This window comes from Anthonomus grandis, chromosome 10, assembly GCF_022605725.1.
Source record: "Anthonomus grandis grandis chromosome 10, icAntGran1.3, whole genome shotgun sequence".
Lineage (NCBI taxonomy): Eukaryota > Metazoa > Arthropoda > Insecta > Coleoptera > Curculionidae > Anthonomus > Anthonomus grandis.
This window is the reverse complement of record NC_065555.1, coordinates 10769188-10783415: the sequence shown is the minus strand read 5'-3', so window position 1 is coordinate 10783415 and position 14228 is coordinate 10769188. Positions and strand designations below refer to the sequence as shown.

At 31.4% G+C, this 14228-nt stretch overlaps 1 protein-coding gene across 2 annotated transcripts; it reads left to right on the top strand.

The window, feature by feature from the left end:
• Positions 1-5370: 5370 nt before the first annotated feature.
• LOC126741080 (spidroin-2-like) lies at positions 5371-12901 on the top strand. 2 transcript variants are annotated; one of them, XM_050447392.1, is made up of 12 exons: positions 5371-5404; positions 5794-5826; positions 9578-9606; positions 9739-10021; positions 10082-10204; positions 10261-10398; positions 10456-10734; positions 10838-10996; positions 11061-11238; positions 11332-11648; positions 11714-11863; positions 11926-12901. In XM_050447392.1, exons 1-12 carry the CDS (start codon positions 5386-5388, stop codon positions 12483-12485), a joined length of 2268 nt encoding a protein of 755 aa, XP_050303349.1. In that variant the 5' UTR covers positions 5371-5385; the 3' UTR covers positions 12486-12901. The 2 variants fall into 2 exon arrangements, with proteins under 2 accessions (XP_050303349.1, XP_050303350.1); XM_050447393.1 differs by lacking the exon at positions 5371-5404 and adding an exon at positions 5452-5558 and having other exon boundaries at positions 5796-5826.
• The last annotated feature ends 1327 nt before the right edge of the window (positions 12902-14228 follow it).

Sequence of the window (14228 nt, the reverse complement as noted above, 5' to 3'; positions counted from 1 at the left end):
TAATTCCTATGTTTTCGATAATTTTTTGAAGTCAGGTGACTTTTTCAAAATATTGATTGGTTAATTAAATGTCTTCCTTTCTAAACTTTTTATGTTGACATATTTAGATTTGCCATATATAAAAAGAAAAACAAATTAGTAACTAAAAAACAAGTGTTCCAACAAGAAATATAAAATGTCTAATGAAATGTTATTGTTTAATTGCCTCAGAATAATTAATGTCGGAAAAAAGTTTAAAACTGCAAAATGCTCATTTCGTTTAAATTCCCATTTAATTGTTGTTGACTTAAATAGCTACTTAAACTAACCAAAAAAGTAAAGAACTTTACGGTGGCAATTAAAAGTATATAACCCATTGTTTTGCCACTGCATTACCTCCGAAGTATTTGATTTATTTTTTTGGTACACTAGAGTTATGTAAGTCCTTGTGAATAAAATCAAGGACGTTTCAGTAAAACACCAAGAGCAAATTTGTACCAATACGAGCCAGTATACCAACAATATAATTATTTTAATACATAATGTCTGCGATTAAGTTTCAGAAAACATTAGGGATAGTGTGTCAAATAAGATAATGATCATTTTCCTGGTATGCGAGATAAGTGGTGACTGGTGTAACCGCGGGTATAGACTCTTTTTGGAGAGGTTACAGAAGGAAAAAGAGATATTATATTATACACCATTTAAAAACTTCCAATCCTTTCACTATCAAAAATTTGAATTTTATTTTTAATGGAGACGCTTTTCACCCTCTAGAATGAAAATATGAAAAATTAGATAGTAAGTCAAATAATTCATCGATTTAAAGGGTATTTAATCTTCATTCAGAGCAAATGGTGAAAATATTAGGTGATACCATAGGAAAGAGCAGGAACAAACTTTATCTAGAGGTCAGTCTATATGAAGAAGTTTTTAATAACAATTTAATACGTAAATTTAAAGCTCTTGATCTTTAAAGTTTGTTTAATATTTGGGACCTCCCGAAGAGTTTATTACCAATGAAATAGTCCTAAGAGTTATACACTATGACCCTTAGAAAAAACGTTTATTCACTTAAAAATTTCAATTTTGCTTAATAGTATTTGGATTCGTATAGGTTCTGTATTACCTGTAGGTTCTCTGGGTTCATTGCAACGTGTTGAGGAAATTTCTTGAGGAAGATTAGAGAGAAGAGGATCTTAGATTGTTAAATTTTCTAGAAAAACGCGATATGTACCAAGTAAAGAAGAAAAACCGGTTTACATATACGAAGTAAAGAAGAAAAAAGTTTTAAAAACATAAAAAATAATATAAAAGTCGACAAATTGCTGCAATAATTCGAAAATGACCGAAGACCTAAAAAATTTCCAATGGCTAGATGACATACAAGTTTACTTTATAAGCTTAAAAACACGAATGATAATTTCAAGAAATAAAAACTATTATTTAAAATCCTTTTAAGAAGACACAAAAATTCTTTCAATAGTTTAAAAAGATGATAAATAACTTATATTCGCTTAAAGAGATACAAACTACGACAAAAATGCCTGAAAAAAAATGAATCAATTGAATTAGACTGAAAAACCTGAAAAGTTTTCCTGAAGACATCAAATTTGCTCCACGAAATGAAATTAATAATAAATACTCCAAATGCATGAAAGATATAGAAAATTAATAGAACTTTAGGTAAAGGAAAATAGAGATTGTGTCTTCTAGGTATAAAAAAATTACTTAAAACACACTACAAAAAACACATCTAAAAGCCATAAAAAATTACTTATCTACTTGTATCAAATCCCTGAACACAAAACCCACATAAAATGCCTAGAATAAAATTAAATTAAAAAAAAAATCATTTAAAATAACTACATGTTTATTTCTAGTATCTAAGATATAATAGAAAATCATCTAACAGTCCTAAACAAAAATGACATTTGGAGAATTTTAAAATGGATTTTTATAGTTAGAGAAAATCAAAAATTAGCGCAAAAATCTGTAAAATTTATGAAATTCCTTGAAATCTGGAAATACACAAAATAAATAAAATTACACAGAAACTCGAAAAACTGCCTGGAACAAAATTAAAATTTACTTCAAAATGCTTAAAAGATATGAAAAGTTATTGCTTCCCTTGTTCCAAAAAATCCCTTGAAGATGCAAAATGCCTGGAATAAAATACAAAACTACTACTTTGAATGCTTATACATAAAAAATTACTCTGAATGTTTGAAAAGCATAAGCATTTTTAAAATCCAGGAAAAAAAATCTAAAATTTCTCAAAATACTTGAAACGTGTGAAAAGTTGTTTTTAATTCTTATAGGAGACATACAAAATTACTCCAAAGGCTTGATAAAGATAAAACATTATTTAAAATATCCTGAAAAAATTAGTTAGAATGAAATAAAAAGTTAATCATGAGAAACTATTTAAAATCTCTAGAAGACATTCAGAAATTCCTCCAAAAGTCTAATAATCATCTAAAATTATTATAAATAACTTATTTTTCAGAATATAAAAAATTACGTCAAATGTCTGTAACAAATTGAAATATTATAACAAATTATTAAAAGAAAAGTTATATCTAGAGGGGCTAAAATTTACTTTGGAAACCTGAAAAACATGAAAAAAAATTAAAATCCTCGAAAAATAAGACAAATTACATCATATATCTGGAACAAAATTAAAGATTACTCCAAATAACTGAAAAACCTTAAAAATTATTTCCACTTCCTAAGAGATAGAAAAGCAATACTGCAATTTGTTGAAACAAAATGAAAAGTTGCCTGACATTGCTCCAAAAGTCTGAAAAACATCAAAAAGTATTTCAAATTGCAGAGTATATAAAAGAGTTGTCAAATGCCTGGAAAGACGAAATATTACTCCTAACTGTTGAAAGACATGAACAGTTATTTAAAATACTTGGAAGGCAAAAAAAGTTATTCGAAAGGCCTATAAGTAATTTTCTTTTTTTAAATATGCAAAATATTTTCAAATACCTAGAAAATTAAATAAAATTTAAAAAATATTCCAAAACTATTAAAAACAAGAAATATAAGAATAAATGGTGGTCCAAGCATCCTGGAATAGTGAAATGGAATTAACATCTTGTTCTTGTAAGATGGGATGTGACAACATAAATTAAATGTGTTAATATAAGTTTGAAATAACTAATAGATGTAAAAATGATCTCAAAATGTTCAGAAGAAGTTATTATATCTTGAATTAATAGATTTAGCAATTTTTATTTCCAACTTCGTCACTAACCTCACGCAGGGGTGACTTTATCCCTTAAATGAAAATGGGGTTAAACTTTATCTGATATCTCAATTTAATGGTTTTAATTCTCTTTTCAACATATCCAACATCACTTAACATAGAAATGATTTTTTCCTAGATTTGTCGCTCAAAACTGGTATTATTTTTTTCTTCCTTGGAAATTTTGAGTATTTATATTTAGTTTATTTAGTATCTCGGAGCGTTTGTGACTAAATTTAATTTAATTCTAAAATTCAACTGCAGAAAGAGTATCACTGATTACGAAATTGATAGATGTAATATGCAGCTCAGATATTTAATCAAACGAGTCCAGATAAACATATTTAACGAAAATACATAATTGAGCTGGTGGCAAAGTTTAGGAAGACAGAATCTGTTGCAAACCGAAAACCAATCGCTCCAAATCGATGGATAGTTGGAAGCGAACTTATAGAAATTTCTGTTTTGTGCCACGTCAATATGGCATCCTACATTAAGCACCAGGAAATTAACTTTAGTATGTGGCATATCTCGTACGAGCATTCGCATAATTTTAAAAATACATTAATGTCACCCCTACAAAATTCATCTTGTACAACAATTGAACGAAGATGATTTTGACAGACTTTTGGATTTTTGCAAGATTATGACCGAACAAATAATAAATAATCCAAGTTGAGTATTTAAGATTTATTTCTTCCAATGAATGTTTGTTTTTTCTAAACAGAACTGGTCACAATTGTCTATACTGCTCTGACGAAAATCCACATCTGCTCTATGTTCACACTCAACATCCTGAGAAATTGAATGTCTGGGTTGAAATTAATGGTGACGGTTTTTATTATTTTTTTTTCCCCAGAAAATCTTAATGGCGAACTGTATCTACAATTATTAGCAGACGTGATCGATCCTGCATTGCCAGAAACGTTAGAAAATAATAATAATTATATTGCCGAAGCGTAAACATTTTTTCAGATGTGCACCTCCTCATTATAGCCTTGCTGTTAGAGAATGCTTAAATCAGACGAATCCTGGTAAATGGATCGAGCGGCCCGCAAGATCACCTGATTTGACTCCCTTAGATTTTTTTATAAGGTCACTTAAAAATATAAAACTTAGCCAGCAGAGTCAAAAAATTAATTACGCCAGCGCATCATTGATGAATGTGGGGCATTTATGTCCGGGGCAGTTTTGACCAAAATCTTTTTTATTTTATGGATGCAGGAGGCAACACTTTCAGCACTTCTTGTCATTTACAATGAATTATAAACAAAATTTCCATTTTATTTTGTGTTTTTTTTTCTTTTTTTTCCTTATCTTTGGTGACCATTAAATTGAAGTACCACATGAAGTTTAACACCATTTTCATTTAAGGGATCAACTCACTCACACCTGCGTAAAGTTAGCTCAAAAGACTTCTTCGATAAAAAAAATTTACGGATCTTAACATTTTTTCAAAAAGCAATAAATTGTTTACTAAAGAGAAATTATTTTTAATTATCCTTTTTTCTGTATTTTCTTATAAATATAATTAAAAAAAAGGAGCAATGGAAAGAGAATTCAATTACCTTTAAAATAAGGTATTATTTGACCTCTTATCTTAGTTAAAATTTTATGATAGGAGCTTTCAACGAGCGGGTTGAAATTTTAGTGCTGATGCACAAAATCTTTTTGTCTCGAAATAAAAATCGATGGGTCCCAGCTGTATATTATAAATATCAGCCTTGTCTCGTTTTGATTGGCTCACCCTGTATACTTGTTATTGTATTTCTAAACTTGAAAAAAACTTATTTTTAAAATATATTTTTAGGTTATATATGCCGAATAATGCACCTAAACATTCAACAGTCTATTAAATTCTTTCACTTTGGGATTTTTTAAATTATTATTTGTTCAAACGTCACGCCAGATAACCAGAGTTTAAGATTTTACTAGAACAAAATCATGTACTAAAAAAATTTATAATCATGACAAACACCCACGATTTGAGACCTAGTAAGTATCGTACGACCACATCGCCTAAGGTAAAACAGATCTTCTTCACATGGTACCCTAGAAGAATAATAGCGTAACATCTTAGAAGATGATCGCCCCTTCCATGTTACCAAATTACCTAATCTGTCGCATCTTCGTATAGTGGGTGCACAAAAATGGTTGGCAGAAAATGGGGTAAGTCGATATATAAACAGATATATAAACATACATCATGGTGGAGTGAGTTTAGTCTAGAATCAAACTTGAAATTTAAGACTTTTGAAAGTCTGGTCTATTTGTAGAGTAGTGACAAAAGGTTTGGATTTTAGTGCTGTATATTATTAAAGGAAAGTGTCTTTTTAGTGCATATATTACAAATTAAAGGAAATTGCTTATAGGTGAAATTTAACCAAATATTTTTTTTGGTCTTGCATAACGAAAATATTTATATAATTCATAATAAAGCCTTTATTTTAAATTAAAGTAATAAATATAATACTTGGATAGATAAAAATTATTAACAATATTTTTTTATTTTAAAATAACAAGAAATTAAAAGTAATGTTCTAATTTTTTATTTGTAGGACCCAACATGAACTGGCTAAATCTAGGGTTAGGTAAGCGGAATTATTTATTTACTTAAAAATTGTTATTAAGAAATAATAATAAACATTATAAGAAAAATAATTATTTTTTAAAAATACTTATAAAAACTGCAAGCTATGTGGCTTTTTGTTCATTTAAGAAGTTATTATTTTATTATTTGTGTGTTCAATGTTGAATTTTTTAATTTCGTCCAATTTGTTACGTCTAAGATCACAACTTTAAAAAAATATCTCTTTGATCTTATTAGAGCTAAAAACTCTTGATCGCAATTTTTGAAAATATTTATAAAAAATCAGCCTTATAATTTAATTTTAACATAACTAAACTTCGGTTCTAAATTGACAATTATTATTTCTCTTAATATCTGAGACATAGAGTGACTTACTGAAATTTCCAAAATTTAAATTGTTAATTATTTCAAAATCTTTTAAATATCGAGACTTCCAAGGAAATTGCAAAAGTTTATAATTTTGTGGCTTGATTATTTCAGTATAGATTTAACAGGAGATTCCCTCATTTCTTTTCCAAGTAAAATTTATTTTAATTTAAGACGCCGCGCTTGTTTAAAAAGAAACATTAAAATAATTTTTAGTATTTTGCGATGATTGGCACTTATAATAGCATTCTTAATTTTCTCAGCAATGTTTTTTACACCCATCCAATCTATTTCTTATTTTCTTATTTTTTATGTTTTTTATTCGCATCTAAGTTGGACTCTTTTTGCTTTGTATTTTTCTTCGTTTTTATAATGATGCCATATATTTCTTATTATGTAGGTATCCAGTTTTTTTTAATTACGCTTTTTTGGATATTTTGCAAACGGATGGAAAGCGTCAATTAATCATCACCTAGAATTCCAATTACCTTAATATGTGCAGTCATATTGGCTAGAGGTACAGGCACAGATGTAAATAGCTCCGCACTGCGGAGTTATTTACAGCAGCATTTTTAGCACAGCTATTTACATCTGTGATACAGGTTTGATAATGAAATTTCTTTAGTTATGAGATGACGAAAACTTGACCTAGGATATAGTAAGGAAGGTAAATATGTAATATTCCAGAAACCAAGCAAACAACCTGCGATAATCAAGATTAAGCCTTTATGTGTGAGCAAACTCTTATAAACTATGTATTATAACTACAAGAGATACCATCAAAGTTATTAGAGTTAAAATATTTATGTCCCAGAGAGCATTTGCCTAAATAATAAATAATTGGTTTATTTTTTTCCTAAAATTTAAAAGAAAGCAAGTACAATTTCTCCCAAACCAGGTAATCAATTCATAAATCTTAGAGAGGTTAAAAAATTTTATATAAGGGATTCCATAATTATTCTAAAGAACTAAAAAAATTGATAATCTTCTCCATATGTGGTAATTGAACAGAAATAATCATCTGCGTTAATTTTCTTACACGATAAAGAAGGTTTTGATTTTTATCCTCTACTTTGCCTTTCATTATAAGTTTAAAGCAATTATTTTTCTTCTTTTCCGTCATTTCTTTGTATCCGTCAAAGCAAGAACCGTAGAAGTATACATTTTAAAAAGTTCCACTCGTCTTTCTATCTGAGGAGCAAAAAATAATATACGACCGTTTGAATGCATAGTTCATTTAGCTTTATTTTCAGATAATATATTCATATGAAGACAAAACTACGACAATTTCAATTAACAGTGCAAATTCGTAGGAAATTAAATTAATTTTTCATTAAACTGCCGCCGTACTAAACGAATGAAAAATAATCTTACAACGTGAATTCAAAGTACAATGATGAAATCAAGGATGAATCTGGTTAACATCAATTTTCATTTAAACTTAAACATCTTTTGGTTTTTTTCTAAAACATCTAGAATCAGAATTATGCACTGAATCGTCTCACCTCAAGGCTGATTTCGAAATAATCGTCTCAATATTAACTCACCTTTCAATATTTATTTGGGACTCAGATGCACTTATTAAATATTACTAATAAATTCAAAGACCCAAATCGATTACAAACGATATCATAGACGCGAATCCTAACAATAAGACATTCTAAATGCTAATTAATTTCTGCAATAAAACTTATTGTTATATCAAATATTTCTTTTAGCAATAGCTCAACTTCTGCTGATGCAAGGGCTTCAGCGTCACTTTTGCTACAGCTGGTTTCAAGGTGTTCGCCAGTATCTGATAATATTCTCGCAACTTCTTCATATTCGTAATTTTTGTCACTTTTTGAATACTAAATTATTAGTTGTAGCACTTCCACTACGAATCAGTTTGAGATTTATTGAATTAAATCGTTTTGAAATGTAATCCGAAAATGCTAAACATAATGCAAGTGATCTTTCTATATGCTTGACTCTGTAATATTTCGGTCAGGGCTTGTTTTATGATAAACTCTAGCTTTTGCTGCATCAGTACGTCAGGCTAACTGAGTTTCACTTTTAGGAGCGTAGACTTAACTATTATTTTTCACTGTTTTTCAGTTAGAACTGCATATCATTCAGTGCAACTGCAAGAACTACCCACAACATTCGGATAAAATAGAAAAACTGTTAAAAGAAAGGTTTAGGTACAAACACTATTAGCAGCTATAATATTAGCTCTTGCATTTCAGTATACTTTCTTTTCTCTAACAAATATCATTTTTATTCATATCTTTCAATAAATTTACAGAATATTTTATTGGTCAATCCATTACTGGCCACACATAGATTTATAGATTATCCAAATGTTTAAACCAACTTTTCAATTTCTACTATTACTTCCTCATTTTCTCTATTAAAATCTGGGTGAGGTATGCAACTTTTAAGGATGTTAATAATATTTAACATCAATGTAAATTGTATTTTGCATTGTATTAATTTTTAATGAATATGACCCCGGGCAATTATAATTGCCAACATCAATAATTTATCTCGTATAATTTAGATAATTTTCATATCGCGTTAAACAGCCCTACCAGGATATCCAAACTTTTATTGATAATCAGTGATAGTACTGTACCAGAAATTTAATTGATTTTTATTGTTGTTGACTCATTTTCAGTTTTTTTTCTCTATATATCATTTTTCTTTGTTCATCAGCTCATTTTTTCTTCTACCGCTTTTTCTAAGAAAATTAGTTATCCTTTTTACACTTTTCGGCTAGTCAAAAAAACGTTTATCTGCCATCATAATTATATTAAAAAATCATATTTTCTTATTAGGCCACCTTTATGACATCAAATAGAAAATTCATCATTCATCATCATTTCTTAATTTGAAACACCCTTAAGCTATATAATAAGCAAATATTGCAAAAAATTCTTAACTGCATTTTCTGCAAATAATCCATTCTTAATAGTTTAATATCTATCTGCTCGTACCTATAATAGTATATTGTGCGAATTGGTACATGTCATGTTGCATGATAAGTGCATAAATCTTCTGAAAGTAAAAATACGAATACACTTAACTAAAATAGTAATTAATGAATTACTTAATTATATTCAAACATCAACCCACATTTTTTCTTTTCAGTATTTTCAAACAATACAATTATCGCAATCGTATTTTGGCATTTGGATTTTTGTAGCGTGATCTTTAATGGTTTCTCCCAGGAGTATTATATTATTTTTTTAGAATTTTTGTTAGGCAAACTCTTTTCTTAATACAAGAAGTAAAATAAATGTATATTATAAATAAATTAGGCCATAAAATATGCATTGATATTTGATAGAGTCATAGTTTAAATTTATTTATAATTATTACATATTATGTATTTTCTATTTCAGTTTGTTTGCTGATTGCTAGAAACTGTTTGGTAAGTAAAATTTGGCTTAGTATCAAAATCTCTTCCATTTTCAAGATATTCCAAAATTTATAAACAAAAAGCTATATTTTATTTTATACCCATATAAAAGTAATACCAACTAGCATTACCAATAACTCTTAGGCACAACAAGGATATAACTACCCCACCCCCCAAACACCCTTCGGTGGAGGTCAACAGCAACCAGGCCAAGGAAACTTCCCTACAGGTACCTCACCAAGCACAGACGGATTTCAAGCACCAGGAGGCTACGTAGGTACAACTCCAACTTTTCCCAAGCCTGGAGGCTTTTCTACTACATCGTCTCCAATCGGTGGAGGATATCCCGAACAAAGTCCTGGCGGATTTTCCCAACGACCAACAGGAGGCGGACAGCAAGGAGCTTTTCCTAGTGTCGAATCTACAGGTAAATATTTTAAAATAAATATTCAGCAATTAATCTATAAGGAAACTTTATAATTATCAGGGTATCCTGCTGCTGGTAGACCAAGTGGTCCGGCATTCCCTCAAAGACCTACCGCTACTAGACTGGAAGGTTTTCAAAGACCTCCTTCAACACCCTTTACAACTGAATCACAACCTGGACAAGGTATTTTATTTAAAAGATATAAAACTATGATATTACTCAAATTCTTAAATATATAGGTGTATCCAATACTCAATCTGCAGCTCAAGGACCTACTGGATATCCATCTGCTGGCAGGCCATCAGGACCACAGTTTTCCTCCACAGGATCGCAGCAAGGTGGATTTTCATCTCAAGGACAGCAGAGACCACAGGGAGGTTAGTAAAATAAGCTTAAATATTAAAAAAAAATATATTACTAAAATTTTTTTTTAGGTACTACTGGCGGGTATCCTCAAGCAGGACGACCCAGTGGTTCCGGATTTCAGCCAGGACAAGCGCCTGGATTTGCATCTACTCCCGGGAATCAAGGAGGTTTCCCTCAGTCATCAAGGCCCGGCCAGGCAAGTCAGCCTTCTTCCTCTCCAGGTTTTTCATCAACTACAGCAGGTCAAGAAGGATATCCACAGAGAGGAAGGCCCACTGGACCAGGATTTGGAGCTGGACAGCCATCAAGTGGTTTTCCTTCAGGTCCTAGCTCAAGGCCACAAAAAGGTTTGCTGTTTTCTAGTTAATAATTCTTCCTTTCAGAGTAGCTTTTATTTAATATCTAGCACTTAATTTTATCAATAGGTTTTTTTACATGAAGAATTTTTAGGATACCCTGGTACGCAAAGGCCAGGCAGTCAAGGTTATCCTAGCCAAGGAAGCTTCCCTGGTCAACAAACAGGTTCAGGAGGATTTTCCGATGGGCAACGTTTACCTCAAGGACAGCAACTTAATGGACAAGGCGGACTTACACCTGAGCAATTTTCTGGTAAGTCAAGTAATGATTTCTTTTAATATCATAATATCATTTATCATTTATCGTTCTTGTTTAGGAGATCAGCAGCAGGGGGGAGAAGGAGGTTTTGGGCAACCACAAGAAGATGAAGGAGATTATTCTGCAATTCCCGGTGAACCAGATGTTGATTATCCAATTTTATCTTCTGTGCCAGAGACGTCTTTTAGCTGTGACCAGCAACAATATCCTGGATATTATGCTGATGTAGAAACTAGGTTAGTCTCTATAATTTATTAACAATATAACCAAATTTAAAATAACACTAACAATATTGTATATATATTCACAGTAATGATACTTTTTTTAAGATGTCAAGTATTCCACATCTGCTCCAATAATAAAACTTACGACTTTCTATGCCCAAACGGCACTATTTTCCATCAAGAATATCTGGTTTGCGTCTGGTGGAATCAATTTGACTGCAATTCGGCGCCGTCTTTCTTTGGAATAAACGCCAATATATATGACTATTCAATAACTGGAGCTCAGCAACAGACAGGAGCTATACCTGCAGGCCCTGGATTTGAAGGACAAGGACAATTCGGCACTGAAAATCAACAAGGAGGATATCAAGGTAACGGACCGCAAATATCTGGTGGAATAGGTTCCGAAGGTGGTGCAACAGGTATTATTACAGTTTTTATTAAATAGTTATCAGGTAATATTAATAACTTATCATAAAAACAACAGGATATCCATCAGGCAGGCCAAGTGCAGGCGTTTCACAGCCCAATCAATTTACAGGACAGCCACAAAGGCCTGACGGAACAGCAGCAACAGGTTATCAATCAAGTGGTCCTGGAGCTGGTTATCCATCTGGCAGTACAACATCAGAGCAAGGTTAATATAAGTTCGAAACAATAAACCTAATTAACCCATATAAATATTTTGATGATTTTTAGGAGGTTCAACTTTTAACCAAGGATACCCCTCAGGAAGACCATCCTCAAGACCTCAAGGGCCACAAGGACCATCTGCTACTTCACAAGCTCCAACCTTTGGACAGCCTGGCTACCCATCCTCTGGTCGACCACAAGGTCCTTCTTTTTCGGGTAGTGGACCCCAAGGACCGACTGGTGGTCCAGGAAGTTCATTTAGACCATTAGGAGGTGCTCCCGCTGGGCAACCGACTCAAGGACCTGGATATTTACCACCTCGTTCGGGAGGATCACAACCTTCTGATGGTAGTTACCCAGGAAGTCCGCAAACGGGAGGTGGATATCCTTCCTCAGGAGTAAGACAAGGGTATCCTGGATCTCAAACACCTTCAGGTGCTAAGCAGCTCGGTTCAGGTTTTCCAGCAAGTCCACAACCCAATGGATATCCTGGTGGGTCAACTAATGGATTTTCTGGAAGTGAACAATCTGATGGAGGATATCCTGCCGGTCAAAAGCCGTCCGGGAGAACACAGGGAGGTGTTGGGCAACCTACAAGAGAATATCTACCTCCGCTGAGAAGGTAATTCACTGTTGGCTTTGGATCTGGTATGGTTTGAGAAAATACTTTTATTATATGAAAATATTGATATCAAGTCACAGCTTAGGAATATTTTAAAATAGATAAAGGTGCCAGTGCTGTAATGGTAAATCACAAAATTTTAATGGTATAGATTAGCTAATGGTATATCTTTAGTAAGTGTTTTTTTAATTATAACATATACTATTACTGTTCCTTAATTTCTAACTCTGAATCTATATGTTCTTAAAGGTATTAATGTAGCGCTGTAAATATCAAATTAAATATAGTTTTATCATAGGTTAAGAATATAACTTCATTGCTACCTTAAATATATCGCTTAAATAGTAATAAAATTAATTCTTTAAAGTTTAAAATGTATATTTAAATTACAATAGTTACCCATTTGTACCATAAAAATTACGAAATAAATACTTTTGTAATGCTTAGAAAAGTTGTTGTTTTTTTTAAGTTTTAAAAATGAGGTTTGTTAAGATTAAAATGATGTTAATCCGATCTTTTAAAGTTTGACTTTTAAAAGATCGGATTTGGATTGAAAACGAAGTTCCGGATAAACTTCTAAAAAAATTCACGCATAACTTAACTTCATCTATAGCCGTATAATACAGGGTGGTCCAAGAATAAAATTTTGCAATACACTTTAGATTTTTAAAAGAAAATGCCAAATCATTTTTAATTTTTTTATTCCCCGTGAAGTTTTTAGAAACTTCTGTTTTGATCTGTGATCGTTGTAAAGATATTTGGTTTAATCAAATTCGACTAACGATTGCAAAAATAATAACGATGCAAGAACATTCCAGGAAGAACATTTAGCATCAATTACTGATTAATTGAATTGAACGTCATTGAAAAAATTTGTATTTGATTTCAAATTGTTTCAAAGTTACCTACCTAGTTGTGATATTTAATTTATTCAATTGAGGGAAGGGTAGAAATACTAAGATTGTATTATCAAAATAGGAACATTGCAAAAAGCTAATGCCCGGTTTTTTATGCATATAATCCAGACCAAAATATTAACGATAAGTATGTGGCTAAGTTAATAAGGAAATTTGAAGAAACTGGATCTGTGTCTAATATTTTTCGTAATAGTCATCGAGAAAATCGCAGAAAGAATTTCATAGAGAAAATTTAATATTTGCTTCTCAGATGAGTGCACGTTCTATTTATAAGGTGCGGTAAATAAACATGACTGTCGATATTAGAGTGACTTGAATCCACGCAATATCGTGACAAAATAAATGCGCAGACTAGCATTTTCCGGAATTACCGAAAATATACTAATTACCGAAATAATAGAAAACGACGTAAATTATAATGAATTACATTCATTTCCATCAAGATGTGGTACCACTGCATTATGTAAGTTCCTGTCGCTTTTAAACACCGATTTCCCGAATGAGTGGTTCGGCAGACGCGTCCCTATTGAATCACCGCCGAGGGCTTTTGACTTAAGTCCTTTAGATTACTTTCTTTAAAGGCACTTGAAAAGTAAAAGAAGTGCTATAGGTCACTGTGATAATAAGTTTTAGTAATAGTTAAAGTTTTTGTGGTCAATATCGCAGGGAGGACTCCAATCGACCTACATTGTTTTACACTTGCTACTTTCTTTCAGGCTGAAGTCTTCGCTGCATTGAAATGCGGTCAGAAAATTCTAAATAATGGACATCCCAATGCGTTCGTAGCAATAAACTAGGACATCAGGTCTGCCATTAATGCTATTAAGGTG